The 19235-nt window shown below is 31.9% G+C and overlaps 1 protein-coding gene across 1 annotated transcript; it reads right to left on the bottom strand.

Moving 5' to 3' along the window:
* Window positions 1-1998: 1998 nt before the first annotated feature.
* Window positions 1999-16702, bottom strand: LOC134715399 (uncharacterized). Its single transcript, XM_063577552.1, has 9 exons — window positions 16597-16702; window positions 12617-12712; window positions 11342-11471; window positions 9468-9588; window positions 7599-7781; window positions 6505-6621; window positions 4501-4581; window positions 3190-3303; window positions 1999-2557 (listed from the first exon to the last, which is right to left on the bottom strand). The coding sequence occupies exons 1-9, from the start codon at window positions 16649-16651 to the stop codon at window positions 2336-2338; spliced, it is 1119 nt and encodes a 372-aa protein (XP_063433622.1). The 5' UTR covers window positions 16652-16702; the 3' UTR covers window positions 1999-2335.
* Between the last annotated feature and the right edge of the window lie 2533 nt (window positions 16703-19235).

The raw sequence follows: 19235 nt of genomic DNA, 5'->3' as shown, positions 1-19235 counted from the left end.
CTGGTTACCTGCTTTGGCAACTATGTAACCTTAACTTTCCAAAATATTTTATAAGACCATCAAATAAAAAAAGAATGATGCTTTCAGACACCCAACATACATGTTTATGACTCAGAAAAATTTAAGTGCATTGAAATGCAGGGTTAATTTTCTACAACTGTCAAATTCAAGGGAATATTTTTTTAGACCTACTTTCGTATGCAACCGGATGTGGCGTATCATGATTTGGTGGTATTACACCTAAACTTCATAACATAAGGTATCAGTATATATTGAATGAAGCACCCATATCTTCAACCTTCTAAAATGTAAAGTTTCATACAAATAGTTTATTTTGTAGTCGCTTCTGTCTCAGACAATACAAAAACTAGGTATTGCATGAAATGTCCTATCATATTGTGTTGAAGTGTTAGCATACCTTTTTAATTATTTTTTTTTTTTATCAAAATGATCTCCTAAGCGCAGCTTGATACAACCACAGAGTTTGGTTCAAACCATGATCAGTTTGGGCATGTATGGACACAACATTTAAGCTTAAAATAACTCTGAATTTGGATTGTGATTGAATATATGAGACAGCATAGGTTATTGACATAAAATAAATGTGGTCACACAACTGAAAATTTTGAAATAAGGCATTAACCTCTTATGGTTCAATATCCAAAATCCAAGTACATGGTTAGAATCAGCATATAAACAAACCCAAAGAATTCAATTTTTGTTGAAATCAAACAAAATTTTAATTTTGGACCCTGATTTGAATCAACTTGAAAATTTTGTCTTGAAATCCAAAATTAAATCTGGGATATTAGAGTCAGCATTTCAAAGTATATTCAAGTTATGTTGATAACAAGCAATTTCTGACCCCAAATTTGGATCAACTTGAAAAGTGAACAAAATCAAAACACAAACTTAAGTTAAAAGAACAGAAACAAACAAATCAGCAATTTTTCATTCGTAAATGTGCAAAACTCCATAACTGTAAAATTGATGCCACTAAAATTCACACTGGGTTTATGTGTTGTAGTAATCACCATTGTGCACAAGTTTCATAACGTTTAGTTTAAGCAAACTAAAGTTGGAGAACGGAAACAAAAAAATCAGCATTTTTTCATTTGTAAATGGGCACAACTCTACTAACTGTAAAAGAAATGCCACCAAAATTCACACTTGGTTTGTGTTTTGTAGTAATCACCATTGTGCATAAATTTAATAACGTTAAGTTTAGGTAAACTAAAGTTAGAGTAAGGAAACTAAAAAATCAGCCAACATTCAATCTTGTTTTGTAGTACATTTAACTTTCAATTTGTATGAAACAGCTTAATATTGCACACATATGTAAATTAGTTGACTCTTGATGCTACAACTAATATTTGATATTTGGTTTGAATCCATTCCTACTAAAAAATTGTAATTTTCCTGATTAATTTTTCGAAATTTATTACAACCTTGAGAGGGGAACATTGACCAAACTGTATTTGATTTAATTATAACATTATATTAACAGTAGTCCATCCATAGTATCATACTGAATGGAAGTAAATGTGACTTGAATGCCTTGCTGGGGAATTATTATTGGCATGCCAGGTCTGCCTAAATGTATGTTTTTACCAATTTCTGACATGACAGAGTCCTAGATTTTACAGACTAGATTTTTTGGCCAAATTATATCTTGTACCCCCAATAGATGTATTTATGATAATAATTAATACCTACAGCCCATATAAGTAACATACAGGCGATCAAAAGAATCCCATCCTAACCTGAACTTAGTTGGTTTTCAAGTTTTTACAATTTTGAACTGTAAAAAGGCCATTTATACAGAAGTCAGTTTTTATATTTTGATAAACACACATCTTACAAACAGTCTTAGTACTGTGAATTACATCTATGAACTCCTTGCTGTCAATAAATCTCATCTGGGTCAGTTCTTAAAGTATTGAGGGTCATATGAAAGCTTCAAGAATGATGGTTGCAATCACAACTACATAATATGTATAAATATATCTTTAATCAGGCAATCTCCATAATTCATACTCATAACAAACAAATTCCTGTATTAAATTCTTTTGATATCTATATTTCTCTTAAAAACCTTACACAACTCTTTAATAACTCAGTATCTCAAGACATTTAGGTCAAACATATACATCTAGCAAACACAAGTTAGGACTACATCTCAAGTACAGACACCTTGGCAGAATGGGTATTGTCCATCTATAAAGCTCCAATTGTAGTCCACCAATAAAAATACTTTTATGGCACGGTGTATCAATTATCAATTTCTCTGGACTATATTTCTGGCATCTTATCAGTTTCCACACAAGAGACCATTTCAATATCTGTGATGATCTCTAACTAGTCGTCCTCGCTTATCTTGTAAATTTTGTATATGTTCATTATCAGGTCGACTATTGAGAATTGTATCACAAAGTTTGTCAAATATTGAAACATCATTTATAAGTTGAGCTTTTTCCAAGTTCATTTTTGTATTAGTAAATGTCTGTTTTATTTGTGGGTCATCATTTCTGTCAATCATTTCACTTAAAGCTTCTATCTGAAATGGAAGTAAAAAGTTTTGAAGAATTTGAATTTTCCCTAAAAAAACAAGAATCTTTGATACAGCTATATGAATTGGTGTTTCATACAAATCTTTATTAGTCCCCCACCAATGAAGTCGAGGGGACTTTAGGTTTACACTTCGTCCGTCTGCTGGTCTGTTTGTTCACCATCAGCCCAGCAAATCAATTTCCACATTTTTTTTTCATGCTTGAAGAGATTTATTTGATATTTGTTGTTTTGTTTTATCATGACAAGTTTCAGATCAAGTTTGAATTTTATTCCTGTCTGATGGTCTTTTGACTTAGAAAACTCACTCAAATAATCATATTTTCGCACTTTTGTGCATCATTCTTTAATATAATGATTTGAAAATTGGTATAAAGTTTTATCTTGACATGATACAGATCAAGTTTGAATTGTTTTGGTCTGATGATTTTGTGCAGAGTTATTTTTTATAGATTAGACCGTTGAAGTTGGTATTCCTGTTTGAATGGTTTTACACTAGTAATTTTTGGGGCTTCGTGTTGAAGGGGATGCTTATAATGGTTAACTTTTACAAATTGTGGCTTTGATGGAGAGTTGTCTCATTGGAACTCATACCACATCTTCTTATTTCTTATTTCTTACACAATCTGGAAATATTTTTGATGGCTTGTCATAGCTGATAGATGTCTGGACATGATATTTATCAAGCAATTCCATTGCAGCATCTACTTGGTCAAGTCTGGACAATGCAATTATCTGGAAAAAATGTCAAAGAATAATAATCTGTGAATGTTTCAAGAAGAAAAAAAACCTATTGTTTGGTTATTTCAGCACTAAAATACTACATAGAACATGATTCTTGCATGACTAAAAAGTTTTTTTTTGGTGTGTGGTTTTTTTATTTCTATGTGTATCTTAAGGGAATAAACACTCTCTAACATTGTTTTTTCAACATACTAAAGAATCATGGAAGAATCCAATCTGTGGAGTTGAACATATCTGGATGTACAGTTAGATATCAATGAGAAGTCAGACATACACTTGACCCTGTTCCAGGAAGTTGTCTCCTTATCTTTGAAGTTTTATGAGCAATTAACTATTAAATGATTTATTATATTTGAAATGATTACCTGTTATGTATAGGTGTAAAATGTTGAAGCTTCAAAAAATATAATATGCATCTTAATCTTTAATCTAAAAAAGGTATTTTAGTAAACATTATGGTGGCCTTCCAAAATGACCATATTTCATATCACAAAACAGTTGCGGATCCAGGGGGTTCTAGGGGTTGGAACCCCCCTTTTGTTTTGGATGATCAATGCATTTGAATGGGGACATGTAGTTGGAACCCCCCTTTGTCCTGGGTTAGGAACTGGATCCGCCCCTGTAATGAAAGTTATAAAAGTCCAAAACTGACAAAACAGAACAATCTAATAGCAAAAACAACAGCCTGGTTTATGATAAAACCTTTTTTTATTTTGTATCTAAATTTGTAATACATGTATGAACAAGAATGTGTCTATAGTTCACAGATGTCCTACTCACACTATAATTTTAAATGTTCAGTGGACTGTGAAATAGGGGTTAAAACTCTAATTTGGCATTCAAAATTAGAAAGATCAAATCAAAGGAAATTTGTGTACTAAATTTCAAATTGATAGGACTTCAACTTCATTAAAAACTACCTTGACCAAAATTTTAACCTGAAAGCTGGACAGACGGACAAATTGACTGATGAACAGAAGGACAGAGGAACTGACGAACAAAAAAACGTAAATTAAAAACAATTGCTCCTATAAGCTAGATGGGGCATAAAAAAGTATTTTAGTCAATATTATGATGGCCCAAATGACTACTATTCTATCACATAAAAAGTTTTTAAAGTCCAAGTCTGACAAAACAAAAGTTTCTAGGTGTTCATTTTCTACGCTTATATCATATATCCATACTTACTTTTAATGCTGTGTTCAAACTCTGGACAAAATCACTTTCAACAGACAGCTTTAGTATTTCTAATGCTAGATCTGGATTATTCTGAAAGAATCAAAATTATTTCATAAAAGTTTTTTGTGCCATGGCTTTCAATTTGCTTTAAGGAAGTCTCAAAAATGTTTCCTCGTTTATTAGAGATTTAATTTTTTTTTACACCTTATGTAGCCCGGTATGTTCTAAAAAACACTCAGAAACTTTTGAGTGCACTCAGGACACAAAAGTGCACCCAGGACTGTAATAGATGTTTTAGTGAGTGTTAAGGGTATGCTTTTGATAGATAATTTAATTTTTTATCTTATATTTTTTGTTTTGATAAAATCAATTCATTATTTGAGAAGTAACTAAAGTTTTAATCAGCACACACTGTTTTTAGGCTTTGTTATGAACTACCTATGATCATATTCAATACATTTACATTACAAAATGTGGTTTAATTCGTAGAAAAACAATGTTTTTACAACAATTGTCTACTTTTGCCTATTTTTGAACATTGTAAAACATAATGAAACTCATCCTCAATATCAGCAGAATTAGCAGTACATAAAGTATAAATAAAATGTTCTCTCTGATTATTTTGCCATCTTCTACTTTCAATAGATTTTTTTTGTGTTCAAAGTTAATCTACAAAAAGAATCACTATTTTTGTGATATATATATTTTCTTCCCAAGTGAGACTGTTTTTGCATAGTATTTATTCCCCCCCCCCCCCCACACAACTTTCTTAAAACTTCAGATAGGAACGTTATTAATAGATAGCTTGCTAAAACATATGCCAATTTTATTTAGACAAATATATATTTTCGCCTTTTAAACTCAATCTTGTACAGTAATACATTTCTTGAATGAGTGAAATTCTTCAATTATTATTTTATAAAGCTTTCATCTTTATTGCGAAAGCCTATTTGTGAAAAAATGTGATAATTCCAAAGGAGTAAGTTTGATAAGGGCCATATTTGGCCCCAATTATTTAGTTCAATGTTACCAGATAAAAAATGTTTTGAAGACATGTGAGAAAGTTATATTGACTATTTCTGTCAAAATTTTCTAAAGTGTTCATTTTTACATTCCAATTAGATCAAAATAAGGGGTTTTGGTCGAAATTTAACTATAAAACCAGACAGATTTCAGCCAAATTTAGGACCAGGAAACATAGAGCGCAGGGGACGATAAACTACACATTCCAAAAAGACATGTAAAATGTCATTACAAACATTATTTTCAAAGACCTTTTTTGACGACACAAGAAATATATAGCATGCAAAGATTATAAGAAAAAGTTATCAAAATGCATTGGAAGTGAGTTTTTTTATTAAAGTTTTCTTCATTATCTTAAAAATGCACATAGCATAAAGATTTTTCTACAATGAAACAATTATAAAACAACTTTAAAATATTGCTCATATATTGAATATAATCTAGTTTCTTCCATAACACTGTTTTAATATAATGATATTCACTAAGTTTGTTGCCCAAAACTAAATCCATGAATTTAAAAACCAACAAACATTTAACTTTTTGATGAAACCATAAAAATTGATTATATAACCATGAATAAAAGTACTTTCACAGTAATTAAGGTGGCACCAATTTTTTTTGGCAGCATTTTACGTTTCCACAAATTGGCATTACGTTTCGGGGAAAAAAAGATTAAAAACGCTGCAAAATAATTTGGGTCATAAATTTTAAATTAAAGTAGTGATTTGGTCTAACTGAAAAAGATAAAAAATAAGCACTTTGAAAGCTGTCAAAAGATTTCAAGACTCCCTTACCATAAAATTGTCCATATTTTTAGTTAGAGCCAATGAAGTTTTCTATAACTTTGATTTAATTTGTCCCAAAAGTAGTGTTACACACTGTAAAAATATTATAGTGGAAGTGCAAGTGTGATTTTTTTTATTTATTGTCTAAAAGAAATGCACTACAAATAACTGTGTACTCCAACATTATGTACCGTTTTTAATGTACCTTATTTAAGGCTAAGGCTGCAGCATATGCTCTTGTCCTTGGTGATGTTATTCTCTTACTGTTGTGATATGTAGCTTGAACTAACTCTGTAGCTTTTTCTAATGCTTGTTGACTGTTCTGAAAAATATATTAAGCAAATTCATACTCCATCAACAAATTTATTCAAGACAATGCTTTAAAAAAGTGCTTGACCATTTTCTAGACCTTTCATTTTCAGTGAGTAAAAGTGGCAGTTTTCACAAAAGCAATAAGAAAAAAATTAGATTGGTCAGAAGCCTTTGAAAGAACCTCTGTTTAAAGGCTGATTGTAAATTGTCAGAAAAAGATCATTTTGGGTGAGATGTAGATTAGCATTAACTTGATGGGTAAAGGCATAATCATGTGTTTGCTTAGATCAGATGAATATAAGTGAGAATAAAATTCATATCAAGACTTAACAAGAATGTGTCCACAGTACACAGATGCTCCAATTGCACTATCATTTTCTATCTTCAGTGAATTGGGGTAAATCTTGGCTTTAAGATTAGAAAGATCATATTATTAGGAACATGTGTACTAAGTTTCAAGTTGATAGGACTTCAACTTCATCAAAAACTACTGTAACCAAATAATTTAACCTGAAGAGGGACAGAAGGGCGGACAAACGAACAGATGCACAGACCAGAAAACATAATGCTAATAAATGGGTTATAAAAACAAGGGGCTACTAACAGCCTAAATCACTAATCCATTAAAATATATCATGCATGGCTGATTTTTTTTGTAGTTTCTACCCGTCTTATATGGCTTTTGAGATAATAGGTAAAAGCTAGAAACAAAAACAAACATAAGTCAACAATCATTGAGGTTTTATCACATTTTTTTGTAGCTTTTTCAATTTGTATTGATAACTATTGCTGTTTACAGTTTCTATTCATCTATCATATTTTAGAGAAAATAGTATAAAAACGAGAAAAATAGTTAAAAGAATCAGTGCTTTAGGTAACAACTCTTTTAAAGAGTCATCTGATAATTTTGGTTAAAATATTAAAAGAAGAAGATATTATGTTATTCATTACAAAGACTATAACAAAACGGTAAAAAACAAATATTACCATTTTATACAAAGCTGCCATTGCCAAAGTCATGTGATTTCTAAGTGGTAGGTGCTTATACTTCTGAGATCTATCAAGTTCTTCATAACATTTGACAACTTGGTCATACTTTTCTCCCTCATACAACAAATCCATATAGATCACAACTGCAGTCAGGTGGAATAGCAGATTTCTCATTCCCTTCTGAAGTGATAAAAAAAAATATCAATTAAGAAATAATTTATGGAAGCTTGAATTTATACTGATTTTACCACGGGTTGGCCCTTTATGAGAAATATTTTACCATGAGTGACAGCAAGGGGTATAATATCAACATAAAAGGCCAACCTGTGGTAAAATCAAAAAGATTCAAGCTTCCATGAATTATTTCTATTCTAATAGAACACAAATAGCTATTTTTAGCTATCAAATTGTTCTAGGTGAAGGCTGTTCTTGTTAATAAACACACTATTAAGATTGAGAATGGAAATGGTGAATGTGTCAAAGAGACAACAACCCGACCATAAAAAAGACAACAGCAGAAGGTCACCAACAGGTCTTCAATGAAGCGAAAAATTCCAGCACCCGGAGGCGTCCATCAGCTGGCCCCTAAACAAATATATACTAGTTCAGTGATAATAAACATTACATTGATGTAAAAGGACAGAGCAAACTGAACAAGTGACATGCTTTAACTATTTTCAATAACATTTTTAGATAGAATTAGATAAATTTAAATGAAAATTTTATTCATATGTAAAAAAAGAAAAAGGCTTATAATACTTTTATCATTGTTTGTTTATGATTCCGTTTTGTGAAGATTTTCGGTTTCACAATCTTGCATTTTTCCATAAAAGGTTTATAATATTTTAATGTCATCTTTCAGTGACATTGGGTAACTCATTCCTTAAAAATCATATGACATGGGCAGCCCAAACAATATATTAATACTTTACCACAGGTGTGTACTCAAATGAAGATAAAATGTTTGATCTCAATATATCCTTGCTTAACTATAAAAACATATTATATTTTTCATTCTGCGATTATACTCATTGGCTTTCCTACTTTTTAACACATTTTGCTCTCTATATTTACATTCCTTTTCACTGATTACCAACTCTATTTTTCTTCATTGAATTTAAGCCTGTCTTTGGTTTTTCCTAATCTTTGTTTTCTTTTAGCCAACGTGTATACAAAGACATCTTATTAATTTAACACATACTATTACTGTTATTTGTATGTAAATATTGTTTGTAAGGTTTATGGGAATAATGATATAGAATTTTTCCTAATTGTTAACCTGAGGGGGTCCCTTGACTGAACCACATTTCCCAATTTCTGCCTACCCTTATTTTAAACATTCCCTTTTCATTACCTTTCTTTTTTATATAAGTCCTCAATATTGTAACCAGGGCCCATACAAGCCTAGAGTAGGATAATCAATCTCGTTTTTCAACCTGACAGAATGTCAACACTCGCAATCGCCGCCATTTGCATCAGCAACCTTATTAATGACAGTTAACCCCATAACAATTCTCAACAGTCCCTTAAAGTTTAATTCAGAAAATTTCTAAATTATTTATGGAATATAACTACAGCTGATTACTTTGAGTGTGTAGGCAAATGTATGTAATATCTTTGGTTAGCTTGCTTGCTAGCTGAACTGTGAAGTCATTTTTAGGTTCAGTAATCTACACTCTATTAAGAATAGACTAGTCCGGACATATAACTAAATTATCTGTCTGTAGGACTAGGCTACTTCGAATGAAGGGTATTATACCTTACCTAGTATGACTTCACAGTTCAGCTAGCAAGCAAGCTAATCAAAGATAGTTCCTTTGCCTACACACTCAATGCAATCGGCTGTAAAATTTCCTGTGTAGTTACCCTATCTTCCATCAACTTAAATGCAATGTCTGCTTTCTTAGAATGATGTAACATCCTCATAAATACTGGACCAAAGAAAAAATCATATCGCTGTTGAAGCTGATATTTTACTTTCTGGAATCTGAAAAAAAAAATGCAAGCACCAATCAGATACATGTATTTTCTCTTCAACTTTAAAAAGTGTATTTTAACTATCAAGATTGTAGGATCAAGAGTGCACATGTTAAAATGTTTCACTTTCTTTACACCATTGATATTATGTTGAGAGTCCAAAATATAAAGTTTTACTACAACTATCACATAACTTAGCATGATCCAAGAAGTGAGGTCCAGGTCAACTTAACCAAACAAGAAATACAAGTACACCTTACAATCATTCAATACAGTAAATATAGTTGACCTATTGCTTATAGTTTCAAAGAAACAGATTTAACAAAGAAACTAAACATTGATCCATGAAAATGAGGTAAAAGTCAGATGAACCATGTCAGGCATACATGTACACCTTACAATCAATCTATGCATTAAATATAATTGATCTGTTGCTTATAGTATCTAAGAAACAAACTCAACCATAAAAATTAACTATGATCAATGGACCATGAAAATGAGGTCATGGTCAGATGACACCTGCCAGTTGGACAAATACACCTAAAAATCATTTCATACACCAAGAATAGTAGACCTATTGCTTATAGTATCCGGTATAGACTTGACCACCAAAACTTAAATTGTTTACTGATCAATAAAATGAGGTCAAGATCAAATGAAATCTTGATGATGGCCATGAGGAACTTGCAAGGGAAGCACATACCAAATATTGTTATCCTATTAATTATTAAAAGAGAGAAATAAAAATTAAAAAAAAATATTGACTTTTTTTAAGTTGTCACTGAACCATGAAAATGAGGTCAAGGACAATGAACATGTGACAGAGGGAAACTTCGTAACGTAAGCATCTATATACAAAGTATGAAGCATCCAGGTCTTCCACCTTTTAGAATATAAAGCTTTTGAGAAGTTAAGTAAACGCTGTTGCCTCCCTTGCCATTACCAGATCACTATCCCTAATTTGAGCATTCTGCGACAAAGTCACATGCTCAACAAAAACAAAGACAAATTCAATCATAGTTTTATATATAATGATTTATCAAAATTAAATAAACTTGTCAGAACCATTTTATATGCATAGTAAATACTGAAAGCTATTTTTTATAGGCTGACCTTTATTTGCTTAGTCCATGTAATTTGGACACTGGTGAATAGTTGTACCATTGGGCATCATACCACATCCCCTTCAATATTACCTGCATCTGCAACAGCAAAAGCAGGTTTACTTACCACTCAACTCTTTTTTTATATTAAATCTGCCGTTTGATAATGTTGAGGTGAAAAGTGAACGCAATTTTTAGCTTCTTCCTGTTTGCAGATACATGTAGTTTGAAATTTCATTTAATTGTACATAGAAATGCTGATCCAGGTGAGACCCTGTATTGGTCTTGTTTTACATAGAAATATTTCTAGTGAAATTTACTTCCTTAAAGTATGCTATCCTTTAGAATACATTATCAACATTTTGATTGGCCATTCATTGCACAACAAAAAAAATAATTGTTAATCATTTCAGTTCAGAAAATCACCATTTCATTCTTTAGCATTTGAGAATTTTTGGATGCTGTGTTGGTACATTAATCTGAAGCCAACAGTTTTCATATTTTATGGAGTTAAGCTGAAAATTTTCAACCATCATTGATGATTATTAACTGTTGTCAATTTTGAAGGCAAAGGATTTTAGACTAAAGTACCTGTTTCTTATTCTAATATACCTAAAATGCTTAAATGTAAGCTATAGTGACCATATTATCATTACTTACTGGTTAGCCATTTTTATACACATATCTACATCTTCATCTGTCTTTACAAGATGGATCATTGTTTTCAGTTCGTCTCCTAAAACAACATCTCCTTTTGATATTTTATCTTTCATTTCAGCCATAAAAGTCTCTACAAAAAATTAAATATATTTTTATTAATCCTAGTCCTGTGATATAGTCAAATGTACTGTACAGTGGCGGATCCAGAAATTTTCATAAGAAGGGTCCCAATGGCTTCCTAAAATTGGCCCCTCATGCTTTAAGGATTCCTAATGTAATCAACCAAATTTTTCTCCAGAAAAGGGGGACTAGCCCCCCTTTCAATCTACCTATGCTGTTAACAAGTTATTACTGGTCATGTACTTCAGAAGGTTCAATTTTACCCTTCCTCCAATATTTAGGCTTTAATTGATATACTTAAAAGTTTGAGTTATTTTCCTTAGCCACCATTTTGAAGGAATAAATGGTTAATTTTCATTATTTGAGTAACCGAATTGAAACATGCCATACACACAAGTATGGTAAGTGGTCTTTTCTAGATTGAGATGAACCAAGTCAGGCTTCATGTAAAAGGAATGAAAATTTTTCAGAAAACATTTTTTGCCAAAAGTAGTATATTATGGCTGTTTTATGAGAAAATTTATCCACTTTTACCTCCAACATTAAGGAAAGCTAATTGTGGCTGTTGATTTCCTGTTTTTGCAATAGTCTGCTATCCACAAAAAAATTGAAAACCTCAAAGTATTTTTAACTTGCAGTAGCTTGTCTGTTAATATCTCTTCTCGTAGATGATACACTGATTTATTAATGATTGTTTCACAATATTTCTGTGTAAATAAAGCTATATCAAGATTCCTCCTATATGTACATGTATCCATAGAGTTGTCTCATTGGCACTTATACCACATCCTATATGATTTATGTACTCCTATATGTGCATGCATGTAGCCATGTACTCCTATATGGGCATGCATGTAGCCATATACTCCTATATGTGCATGCATGTAGCTATGTACATCTATATGTGCATGCATGTAGCCATGTATGGATATATGAGCATGCATATAGCTATGTACTCCTATATGTGCATGCATGTAGCCATGTACTCCTATATGTGCATGCATGTAGCCATGTACTCCTGTATGTGCATGCATGTAGCCATGTACTTCTATATGTGCATGCATGTGGACATGTTCTCCTATCCTGTTGCTTCAAAATTGTCTTGTTCAAGTTCTCTTGGTTCATATTACTATATATCTGTAATTTCTGATGTACCTTTTCTGGCATCATCATAGTTGCTTTGATAATCCTGACAATGGTTTAAATAGCTTTGTATTCTTAATGCTCCATCACCTAGTAAATATCTTCTATCTGCAAAGAATAAAAATAGATTTAAATACATTTGATTTACTTACATTTACAGAACAAGAGGCTAATACTAGCAGTTTTGGTATAACTGTCAATTAAAGCTGATGAAGTGTGTCCCTCAAATAGATCACTATTTATTCTTCTGGTGAAAGCATTTTTTTATTAGACTAAACAGTGAAAATCATTATCGATTCAACACTAAAGTATATATTTTTAATAAATCTAAGATCCAAAATATTTTGAAAAATATTAATACTGGTATTCATTTTGCAACGTTATAGTGCTTATTTAATATTAGAATTATTTATTATTTTCTGAAAGTTTGATCGATTGATTATTGTTTGCTGAACAAAAGACAGACTCTTTTTTCTTACACATGTTAAATAGCTTCCTACAATGTACAGATTGCCCTAAAATATCTTTTCAATGAAAAAAAGACAAAAGGATACCAATTGCAAGAGGCAAATGAAAGCATTTCATTCGAACTAAACATATTACTAGTCTGACCAATAATGTGGTTCAATTAGAAAAGTCCTCCAAATTAACTATATAAATCGCTTGAATATGACCACTTACACCATGTCCACTTTATTGAAAAGATATATATATATACCAGGGTTGTAAAAACATGGAGGCAAATGCCTGATGTTGGAAATCTCAGAAAAAATATTTCAAAAAGTTGAAACAAGAGCCTATTTTCATATCAAATCGTTTTCACGGCAAGTGTCTTGCAGAAACAAGTTCTCTTCACTCTCTGGTGTCGCCCCTGCATGTTTCCCATAATCCATGTTACTATTTTACTTTTGGTTTTCAGTGTTGATGGTCAGCCCTTCTATTGTTTGTCTGTAACTGTGTTTGTCTTTTGTTCATTTATTGTCCTACTTTATGACTATAGTCTTAGTGTTGATTTTCATTTGTAAATGTGTTGTTTGTAAATGTTGCATGTCCACCGATGTGTAGAAATTGTGCAAGAAACTGTTTTAAGAAGATACATTGCTACTGGACACTGTGAAAAATTGGTCGTTTTTTTCATGGAGAACTGAACTTAATATCAAAGAATACAAAACTGGCTCATTTTTTTTGGTAGATAAAACTACTTTTCATTTATGCAATATTTGTATTATATTATGTTTTTCTTTTTGCTTAGTAATAATCTTCAGGTGGCAAAGCATATGACTTCGTGAAAACATACAATAGGTTCCACAATCAGAACTACAAAAGTAGGCCATTTCACAGCTATTGCTGCCATATCAAAATTTAGGTGTAAACATGAAATGAGAAAAGTTAAGAATGTGGCTATATTTTTATGAGACCTGGTTAACTTTTGTTTTACTGTTATAGGGATTAATTAGGAACTGAAATTGGCAACATTGTTTTTATCTAAATAAAACTGAGAAAGGAAATGGTGAATGTGTGAAAGCGACACCATAGAGCAGACAACCATGACAACAGCCAAAGGTCACCAATGGGTCTTCAATGAAGGGAGAATTCCCGCACCTGTAGGCGTCCTTCAGCTGGCCCCTAAAAAAAATGTATACTAGTACAGTGATAATTGCACACTTATTGTTTTTATTAGGATTAAAGAGGATCTTCTATAATCTTTGACATGTTGTTTTCTTAGTGGTTAAGTAAAGTGCCAGGCATTTTGACTTTATTTGTCTTATTTTCAACACTAACATGACTAATATATTAACTACTTATTAATAATTTTTTGTAAACAATAAGAAATGTATTTATCTTTCAAAACTACTTTGACGATTAAGATAAAATAAAGAAGAACTTGTCCTAGTTTTCAGTCAGGGATATACTGTAAACCAACTTATTTTCGCGGATACTTTATTTCGCGTTTTACTCATTCTTGACCACTTCGCGGCTATTTAATTTCGCGATTTTCTGATTTATTTGATGAAGTTTAATAAGGAAAGATCCAAGATTCACATATTTTCGCAACTATTTATATTCGCGTTATTTTTCGACTCGCAAAAGTCGCGAAAATAGATCGCTCGCGAAGTTGGTTTACAGTAACTCTATAGGGTTATTACAGGAAAATAACATACATTTGTTATTGTGGACAAAAAAATCAAAGAACTGTGATAACATATGTATGTTACATGTTTCAAAGGGACAATATACATCATTAGTTTAGTTAAAATGTATAAAAGTTCTATTGATATTACTTTTTTCTATATGTATGCTTAACTATTTAAAGACATAACAGTTCATAGTTTGCCAATTTTGCATAGTACACCTATATGTTATTACATAAAAAATATGTCTGTAATAACTAAAAGGTGTTATCACAGCTTCTCTATATCACTTCAAAGCATTTGCTCAGACATACATCATGCTTAATTACAATGTAGTTTAATTTATTGTAAGAAATAATGACCAGAGCATGTACATTGTAATGAGGTTCTGCGCAAGTTTCTCAGTAATTCCCAAGTGTCTTATATAATAAGTTACATTCTTTTAATAACTGAGCCTTGTTATCACAGCTAAGTTTATCTCTTATTAGCCTCGACTTATTGATTTACCATGGTCAATCAAAAATATATTAATTTAATTAAAAAATTAGTTATCAATATAGCTTTCTCTATAACATGTATAAGATCAATGTCTATAAACAATATGTTTTCCAAAATCAAGCCTCATTTTCCCACACATGCATCTTTCTAGACTGTGATGTTCAATCTGTAAAAAAATGACATACATGTACATGATGTAGGCACTTGTTTCTATCCATTGTCAACTATCCATATATATAATAGAAGCTTCTGTTACAGATAGATATAGTTAACCTTTCCATGGATAGAAACAAGTGCCTGTGAAATTTGAGAATTTCCCTATCTTATTTGGATCAAACAAAACAGAGATTGTTGTGAATTAGTTATAGTTTCGAATTCAGTTTAGTCTTAGTAGTTTATACTCTTTTATTTGATGAAAGTTTTATCGCCATTGTATGTAACAATCATGACAATAGGCCCACAACATCGTCACTTGCCATTGTCTCTATGTATATCATTAACTTCAAGTACAGCATACGAAACATTGAACACGTCTTTGAGTTTATAGCCATAACTCGCCTATAGATATTATATTCATGTTCAAAACAGATTTTACAAATGAAGTGAAAACATCTATCTGTAGAAATAAAAGCAGCCAGTAAAGCTTCTGTTGTTTAATAAGATGACAAATGATGATATCTGGTATTTGTGGTGGCTGATAGTACATCTTCTTCTTTTTCTTTCAGTACAGAGTGGGACTTTTCTTGAGCATGTTGAGTGTATAAATGACTCTTGCTCGTGAAATCATAAGGCCTTCCCTCCTCACTTAATAAAAGCTATTTACAGAAAAATTATTTACAAATAAAACTATGTTCATCTGGGGTCTAAGGAGTTCTAAGTGTGTGAATAATTTAAGGCCTCTGGCAGGATGGTAAGGCTGGCCTAGAACTCTTCTAGTGTAGCTGCTGTTGTGGCTTTTTCCAGTAGAGTGTTTTCACATTTTAATTTGACTTGTACCCTTCCATGTAGTAAGGGTACAAGTCAAATCGGCACCTGGTTAATTCAGCACCTATAGAAAAAGTCAAATTGGCACCTGGTCAAATCCCAATTCAGTCAAATCGGCACATATTTAAAGTTATTTCGGCATTTTGTTAGTATATTTGGCACCAAATATATTTTATTAATTAAGTTTGATTATGAATCATTAAAAAATCATGGTAATTGACTATACCGGTTGCCGATTTGACCAGGTTCCGAAGGCGAAGACCAGAAGGGACTAACTGATCCTCAACAGAAGTATTTTTTAAATCTGCATCCTTAAAAGACCCCTGAAATCTAATACAGCTTTTCATAATATATATGCATCAAAATATGTATCAATACTTTGGATCAAGGTATTATGATGGAATGTCTTGAAAAGTTTTAGAACTATCCGCATGATGTAAGGAACTTTATGGTATGGGGAGAGAAACAAGAAAAGTCGTCTCCATAAAAATATCTCGTATAAACCTCCTTTATATTTGGAGGCATGGTAATCTTGTTATGGTATTAACTCTGTCATCTAATTATTTCTGTGCTAAATCCTTTACAGTAATTACCTGCATGTTTTCTGATTTTTATATTTGCTATTTTAAGGTAGATGTTTTTTGAGACAGAATTTTCTTATAATTTACTAAAATGAAGATTTTACTATGCTTTTTTCAAAAATATAACAAAAAGTATGGGTCACCGTGCTATTTTTCAAGCTATGAGTCGTTGAAAATTGCCTGAACTTGGTTAGTTTGTTCATGAAAAAACACATTAGTGTGTATTAAAAAAATTCTATGAGACAAATTTTTGAAATAAATTGTGCGAAGATAGGTTTCATAAAGTTTCATAAAGTGTTTTAAGAAAATAAAAAGAAAACATGGTGTCACCGAACTTGTTTTCTTGCCACAAGTAAAAAATCCCTATTAGACCAGTATACATTTTGTACTAAAAGAGTTATCTCCCCTTAAATGACTCATTTGAAAAAAAAAGATTTTTACAACCAAAAAGTTAGTTATTTGATACAATATTTTCAATAATACAATAAATTAACAAGTTTTCTTTATATAAATAAACAGTTTAACCATTAAATTGCAAATCTGTTTCCAAATTTGCTGGTTTGGGCAAATAACTAGACCGAATTTGAACTGTGATTGTACAATCAAAGATGGCGGTATACCATGAATCTATCTTTAAACTTTCCACTCAGTTTTTCATTATTGCACTCGAGACATGTGTATGATATGTCTCTGTTGGAATTCATTTGCAGATACATTTTTTTTAAAGTTATCTGAAAAAATCACAGAAAATTACTCTAATATTAATGAGACACGGGTTAAATGAGACAGTGGCTGGGAAACACCCTTAAAATAGGAAATGACGTCATGTTTGCGTTTTTTTGATGACGTAATTTCTAGCTTGCGTCAAGATGGCAATGGTGATACATAGTAGCGTTTTTGAAGATAGTAAGCAGTAAAAACAGAAAACATAAACCGTGAGTATTTTTTTTAGATATTCAAAATAATTCTTCTTCTGCCTATATTATCAATACCTTTCAAAAAATTGAGATAAAAGAATGAAGATAAAATCAACGGCATTATATGAGCCATCATATAAAACCTCAGTGCATTTCGTTTCTTCACACGAGATTGCCACGTGACCACCATCATTAAGGGGCAGGTTGATACAACACATACGGGGCAGGTTGTGACAGTGTCACAACCTACCCCATTCCATTTTAATTTTACTCTTTCCAACTATTTCTGCCATTTTGACATCATTTTCAATCCACAAAGGAATACACAAACACATTCCGTAAAACTTTAGTTAAACACAAAATTGTATTTTGAAATAAAAATCGTTCTTGTAATAGACATAAGGTTACATATACTGTAGGGACAAATGAATGTTCTGCAACAGAAATAACAAATATGTCTATTTGAGCAACATTTGCTTATGCCTTACATATATCTGTAATGCAAACACTATCATGGATGTGGACACAGACATCAAGATCGGATACTGCACGTAACATGACAGTGCTAAATTGAATGTATAGATGATATGAAAATGTCTTATAAAACATAACATCTTCATCCATTCTTTAATAAATTGTTCTTTTTAACTTTTCAGGTCAACATGACAAGAACGTATGTTCGTAAAACAAATAGAGGAACAACACCACATGGAATAATGGAAAGAGCAATGAGTTGCGTAGTAAACGAACACCGTAGTGTGAGATTGGCAGCGTCTGAGTTTGAAATTAATCACATGACCTTGACCAGATTCATAAAGAAATGAACAGAAGTTGGTTCCAGTAATGTAACAGTTGGCTACTTTGGTAACAGGAAAGTTTTCAATGACTTACAAGAGCAAGCACTGGAAAGGTATTTACTTAATGCATCTTACATCTACTTTGGACTTACACCTAAAGAAGTCAGAAGACTTGCATATGAATGTGCAGAGAAGTTCTCCATACACATGCCACAATCATGGGTTGAAAACAAGTGTGCAGGAGTAGATTGGTTTCTTCTGTTTATGCGGAGACATCCCAATCTGTCTATTAGAACGCCAGAAGCCACTAGTCTGTCAAGAGCGACTAGTTTCAACCACACCAATGAAAATTAGTTTTTTTACAAAGCTTGGAGAAGTGATGGATCGATATAAATTCAATGCTTCCTATATCTGGAATATAGATGAGACAGGTATAACCACAGTGCAAAAGCCATCCAAAACTGTCGGTGCTAAAGGCGTAAAACAAGTAGGAGGTATAACGTCTGCTGAGAGAGGTTATCTTGTAACGGTATGCGGATCCGTAAATGCCATTGGGAACACTGTACCACCAATGATGATTTTCCCCAAACACTTCAAAGACCACTTTATTAGAGATGGACCTCAAGGAGTTTGTGGTGGAGCCCATCCATCAGGTTGGATGACAGCTGAGAATTTTCTCATTTTTCTACAACACTTTGTTAAGCACACCAAAACCCAGTACA

Source organism: Mytilus trossulus, chromosome 4 (assembly GCF_036588685.1).
Source record: "Mytilus trossulus isolate FHL-02 chromosome 4, PNRI_Mtr1.1.1.hap1, whole genome shotgun sequence".
NCBI classification, from domain to species: domain Eukaryota; kingdom Metazoa; phylum Mollusca; class Bivalvia; order Mytilida; family Mytilidae; genus Mytilus; species Mytilus trossulus.
The sequence above is the reverse complement of the archived record's forward strand: the minus strand, read 5'-3'. Positions and strand labels throughout refer to the sequence as shown.